General features: G+C 41.5%; 1 protein-coding gene across 1 annotated transcript in view; it reads left to right on the top strand.

The window, feature by feature from the left end:
- LOC118339762 (collagen alpha-1(XXVIII) chain-like) overlaps positions 1-6,695 on the top strand; it is a 32,125-nt gene that overhangs the window by 24,379 nt on the left and 1,051 nt on the right. Inside the window, 5 exon segments of the mRNA XM_035677479.1 lie at positions 801-837; positions 1,044-1,601; positions 2,858-2,982; positions 2,985-3,161; positions 3,248-3,458. Of these exon segments, the coding sequence (XP_035533372.1) occupies positions 801-837; positions 1,044-1,601; positions 2,858-2,982; positions 2,985-3,161; positions 3,248-3,458 (1,108 nt within the window).

Here is a 6,695-nt window from a genome sequence, read left to right as displayed (position 1 = left end):
GATGAGTCTACTTTGTCACAGGGTTAGATCACCATTAAACAACTACAGTAAAATACAACACACACACATCAATGAAGCACTAATCAACCCAAAAACGTGCAATGATAATTTTTCTGCAGAATGAGTACCACTAAATCCTTCACCCTGGACCTTTAAAGCAGCTACTAGGGACTTTTATATTGTAATGACCCTAGCGGACCCTGTGGACAAACACAGTATTGTTCCCACCACCTTATTTCTTCTGTTCCATGGTTTTCAAGGGAAATCTGACCGGAATCTGACCTGGAGGGTAGGCATTAAGAATAACTATGTAGAAATACCTATTTTCTATCTTCTCGCTGATGTTTGTTTATGTAGGTCGTACAGAGTATTAAAGCTAGAGTAGGTAATGTATTTCAGAAGCATCTTTTGTTATATTTGTTGAAATGCTCTGAAAAAAATCCAGTATGTGTAGCAGTCAACAGCCTGTATTAATCCATAATACAGACCTAGCTGCCTACCTTTGAGCATTATCGGAGTCTTCCACAAGCCAGCCAGGCTAAAGCTATCGAGCAAGTGGCACAAGAATGGCAGAGAAGAATGGGGGAGTAGCTTTGGAAGGAGACCTAAAGGGAGGGGTGGGATTTTTTGGGTTCTCTAGCTAATTTCTCCAACCTTTCCTACCCTTGCTGTTTCATTACCAGTTAAAAACTCCTTGTTGTAGCTTTAAGTAAAGCGTCTGAATATCCACTGCTGACATTTCAATCAGTAATTGCTCGTGTTTGTTTCTGTGCTCACACTGTGTTCGTATTTTATTTCAGAGAGAGGACATCATTCGAATGATCAAAGAGATATGTGGTAAAGTATCTTGTGATCTTTGCAATATTTATTTCACTTCTCAGTATTGACTTCGCTGCACAAATGTCATAAGAGAAGATTTAGTTTCTGTATCAAAGCCCCTGTCTCATCTTATCCGTAAATCATTAGATCAGATTCCACAGAGTGAACCTTGTCAAACTGACATTTCATCCATGATCTCATATACTGATGTGATGTGGTTTCAGGATGTGGGATTAAGTGTAAGGAGAGGCCTATGGAGCTGGTGTTTGTCATTGACAGCTCAGAGAGTGTGGGCCCAGAGAACTATGAGATCATCAAGGACTTTGTAAACGCACTCGTAGATCGAGTCACAGTGGGCCGCAACGCCACCAGGATTGGCCTGGTGCTGTACAGCCTGGAGGTGAAGCTGGTGTTCAACTTAGCGCGCTACGTCACCAAACAGGAAATTAAGCAAGCCATCAGGAACATCCCATACATGGGAGAGGGCACCTACACCGGCACAGCTATCCGTAAGGCCACGCAGGAGGCCTTCTACAGTTCACGCCTGGGAGTCAGCAAGGTGGCGATTGTGATTACTGACGGGCAGACGGACAAGCGAGAGCCAGTAAAGCTGGATATAGCAGTACGAGAAGCACATGCTGCCAATATTGAGATGTTTGCTCTGGGGATTGTGAACACCTCCGACCCAACGCAGACTGAGTTCCTGAGAGAGCTGAATCTGATCGCCTCTGACCCAGACGCTGAGCACATGTTCCTCATTGATGACTTCAACACCCTGCCAGGTTAGAAACACTTACCTGTCATAGTGTTTTGGTGTCTACAGTGATGCTAGAGTGGAGCTATTAGCTTATTATGCTTACAGTGGGATCTGTGTTGAAAAAGAAATGTAAAAAAAGCTTTGAGGTAACTGACGAATGTGTTGTTTATGACAAATTGATGAATATAGGCCTAAAAAAATCCAGTATCTTCACTGCTCTTGTAGTGTAAATAAATAGTTGCTGTACAAGATCATACCTTTTGTATATATTAGACAGAAATCTTGACTACTTACTAACATAACATACAAACTGATGTCTCATTCAGGTCAGTACAGTACAGAAAACCAACTTGCAGAGACTTGCTTCTGATATGTAATTCATCACAGGGAGCATTAATTTGGTTTTAACTGTTGCGACAAGACTCAGGAGGTTTTTACATTCCTGTTAAATTTCAGATTAAACAGATGAGATAATGATCATTTATGATTGGTAGGCAGATTTCTTTTAACTTTGGATATGCCCAGGCTAGCTGTTTCCCCCTGATGGATTTGTGCTAAGCTAATCACCTGTTAGCTCTGGCATAGTTAGTGTACAGACAGTAGTACAGAGAGTGGTATGGATTTTCTCAAATTTTCTAAACCTTCTCTTTAAGCCTCATTCATTCACATTTATCAGCTATGGATGTCTCCTCTTTCAGTTAATCCAATCAGATTTAGCCACAATCTCCCACAGCCAATAAAACAATTATTTCTCCTGATTGAACCTTGCAGCAAGAAAGGGAATAAGTGAATTCCCAAAAATGTCAAACTATACCTGGATTGTCATTGTCAGAGTATTTATTTCATGGTAATTCAGTTGTAAGCCGGGTGCTGCTTCCATTATGCTATGATTTGAAAAATGGTTCAAAGTTAGAAACGAGTACAATTTGCAAATAAAGAACTAAAATATGCAACAAAAAACCACAGGTATGGTCATTTAATATCACAAATAAATCATAAACCATAGATTATTACACATCAGCCTGAGGGGAATATGAGTAACAAATTCATGGCATCTCATGATGCCACTAAAAGAAAGTCTATAGGATACCTCGTATGGGGAGCATGAATGTCCGTACAAAATTTCATTTCATCCAATAGTTGTTGAGATATTTCAGTCTGGACCAAAATGGTGGACCGACCGACACAGACCAACATTCCCCTTAAGCTAGCAAAGCCAACAAATCTCACATTCTGTGTCCCTGGCTCTGACCTCTCCTCTCCTTCTCCTTTCTGTCTCAGCTCTGGAATCCAAGTTGGTCAGCCAGTTCTGCGAGGACGAGAACGGAGCCCTGATATATAACAAGATAACTAACGGCTACAACGGCTATGGAACTAACGGCTACAACGGTAACAACGGTAAACAACGGCAACCAACGGCAACAGGAATGGCAACAGCGGGAAATATGCCATCGGTGGCTATGGGTACCGTCCTGTGACTGAGCAACAAACACACACCGGCACCAACACTGGCACCAGCACTCACATTGACGGAGGCCGGATAGAGACCACTCAGCATGGCAGCAAAGGATCCAGCACAGCACATGTATGGAACGTATGAGTACACATTCACACGTATGTTGTATAAGGTGAATGTGTTTCACCCTCGTTTGCTGGTTTTGTCCCCATTAGGGAGGAGGAAGGCAGCACGTGTTCACTGACGCAACAAACTGGGGAACCGAGCGCGGGGACACATTTAACCGCCAAACAGACATCAGGCCAGACTCCTCCAGCACCCGAGGCTCCTCCTCTTCTTCATCGTCTTCTTCAACACATTTAACCATATCAACCTCAGGTGTATCTGTACAACTTGTGCCCACACAAAGGCCAGCTCTTCCTAAAGGTACAGACAGTTTATTCTGCTCCTATACTATTATATTTTCTCATTTATCTTTAATAGGCAGTGCATGCAGAGACATGATAGTTACATATCCATTTAGAAAACACAGCAGTCAATAAACAGTTTGATAATAATTACAGAGAAACACTATCAAAAGAAAATGAACAGGGGGAAGTGCAGTTTCATGTAAATGACACAGACACTCATCAGGCAACAGAAATAATAAGAATCACACCTGCAGGCTCCATTAAAATAAAGTATTTGTGTTTTATAATAGTGTTTATGAGGTTGTCTTTAAATGCATCGTTCCTCCAACAAGCACACAGTTGTGTTAAAAAATGTGACAATTAACTAGTGTGAAAAATAGTGTGATGTGAAACATCAGTTGTTTGACTGAAGACTTATTAGTACACGTTCTCAACACTGTGGGACTGTTGCTCTGCCATTAGCGTGGCCGAAGGTTTAACATTTAAAATCAAACTCACGTGGTCTCTTAAACCTCATTGCTGCGTCCTTTAGAAGCTGCACTTTAAACTGCAGCTGTGGTTTAGTTTGAACCAGCTTTATCTGAGGTATCTGAGAATTAACTTAAACCTCCTGCTAATAATTACTGTATTGCCAATACGCAGTCCTAATAATCACTGAACAAACAGCTTTAATCTAATCAACATTAGAGAGCAAAAGGAATCAGAAAATCTTTACTTCATAATGGCCAAGAAGAGACGGAATTCTCTCTCATACATGTGAACATATTTATTCTGGACATATATCCTCTGATGATCCTTCATCACCCTGAGTAGGTGATAACAGACATTGTTTATGGAATTAGATTATTTCCTAACGTGAATATTTTTGCTGCTGAAAACGATTCTGTGTGCAAAAGTGTAGACGTGTTGCGTTTTGAGAGCATGCAGGTTAACAGTGTGTGAGCTCAGATCTTGAACAAACAGCGCTGACCGATCTTGCACACAGTGTTGTGTGTATGTAGGTTACATGGAGTGATTACAATGACAGGGCTGTACTGGACATGTGCAACCCGTTACATGTATATCACATAATATGAGTTGCTCATGGAGCTGTTCAGCTGCCAGGCGGACACTTAAAGCACAGAAACAGACGTTCTTAACTCCTGATTATACACTTCGTCTGGACCTCGGTGACCTCCTCGCCGGCTACAGCCATGATTGTTTCGGCTAACGTTATTCATCATGACCAATGATATATTGTACCATTACTCCAGAGTATGTCTCAGAAGGAGTGTGCTCACCTGTGTCTGTGCTGCAGTCGTTAACCAACTTCAGCTCTCTTACATTTAAGCATTTTTATGTTGTTAGAAGATTGATAAAGAAAGTCTGCGATAAGGAGTAAAAGTGAAAGATTTTTATCTTCATCTTTTACTTGAGTATAATATTTCACTTTTAACACTTGGATAACACTAATAAGGTGATATAATTCAGTCTGAGGGCAGATCATTTTAGTAATTTATGATGATAATATATATATGTGTGTGTATATGTGTGTGTGTGTGTATATATGTGTGTGTATATATGTGTGTGTATATATATATATAAAATCATCATGTCGTCAGAAAAGTGATAGTGTAAATTGTACCAATAAGAACAAATGCAGTGCAAATTTTAAATGTAAAAGCTACCCCTGTACTAAAAAAAATTTTGACTCTTGTCTCCAGATTCCTGATTCAGCTAAGCCTAGTCTGATACAGAGCGTGTATGCTAATGCTAATAAACCATCCACTTTATGTTTTCTCCCCAAAGCTTTCCAGGCCTTGAAATAGAATGAGTCCAGTTTGTTTAGAGTACAGGTAAAGCGAAGGGGTCCCTGCAGCCCCCACTGCTGTGTGGCAGTGACCACAGTCCGTGGAGTATGAGCCAGTGGCCTGGCTTCCCCGAGTTATAAGTCCTTTGTGATTGACGGCTAGTAAAGAGGTCATGTAGAATGAGGGAGCCAAGGGAGGCCCACTTATTGATTATTTTATAAGAAAATCCGGGCTCCCTTCTTGTGAAGAAACAGATGTTGCCTCAGAAGAAATGCGGGCAGAAGAACTTTTGAGGTGAAAATTAGGTGGACAGGTCATCCCCCAAAGGAAGAGGATGGTGAATCCATTATTTTGTGGTCCCGACCTTATTTGTAACTATTATGTGACATCTTTTCCTGCAAGAGGATTGTACCACCCTGGATCCTCCGCTTTCTGTGGTTCTAGACCAAGGGGGCCAACGTGTCGGGAACACTCATAACATCCCTGTATTACGAGCAAAGGCAGGCCAACGCCCTGCGCCCCAGTTCTGGTACGGGGCTGTAAACGGCAACAAGAAACCGCTTTGACACAGAAGACGAGTGCAAGGACGTGTGTGGATTGCGAGATCACAGGTACACTCACCCAATGATTTCATCCCTCGCCATATTGGATGACACCTGATGGCAGTCCAGGTTCCCATTCTGTCGAAAACAGCAAATCTGTCGTTTTCTTTCTTTTTCTCCTCCCATTTCCCCTCCCACCGAAATGGCCGTTACAAAATTTGATTGCTTTCCAAATGTTGGCAGTAATGAGTAATTGACTTTTTTTTCTTTGTTTTTATTTTTTTATTTTTTTCCCAGGAAAAGCCCCTGAGTGAATGGCAATCCTGTCTTACATCTGGCTGTAGATCTGTCAAGGACGGGGGCGCTAATACCAGGCCATTTTTCAACCAAAAGGGTTATGTTAAGTTTCTGCATAATTCTCAGGCATAATACGTGTAACAGCCTGACACTGACCAACCTTATTCCTCCCGTTACCCATTTCAAGTTCCTGTCTTTGGCCCCTCCCTGTAGGCACTTATTGTAAAATTAAATCCCTCCTCTAATTACAGTGATAAAGAGAGCCTAAGCCTTTGATAGAATACCTCCATTGTTGTTATTTGTTTTATATCGAGCATCTAACTTCCCCATCTACTCAGGAATACAGATAATCACCTCTCGCTGTGTGTGTCCAGCTCCCCGATTGAAGTCCCACTCCCAAAATGGGACATTTTTTTTGCCCCACACCACAGTCCGATGCAGTGTGGGGCCAAAGATTGTGAAAATATTGACTGTTTTGCTGAACATGACCCAAGGTCGTAATTCTGGGTGCCTTGTCAATGTCTGAAATGCAATAAAGCGCAGCAAATCATAAGTATGCCATAAAAGACACAGTGTAGCTTATTCATTTCTCTGAAACTCAAAAATCACTGTAGGGTAATATTA

This window comes from Morone saxatilis, unplaced genomic scaffold (genome assembly GCF_004916995.1).
Source record: "Morone saxatilis isolate NCDOM2014 unplaced genomic scaffold, NCSU_SB_2.0 Contig6, whole genome shotgun sequence".
Lineage (NCBI taxonomy): Eukaryota > Metazoa > Chordata > Actinopteri > Moronidae > Morone > Morone saxatilis.
The sequence above is the reverse complement of the archived record's forward strand: the minus strand, read 5'-3'. Positions and strand labels throughout refer to the sequence as shown.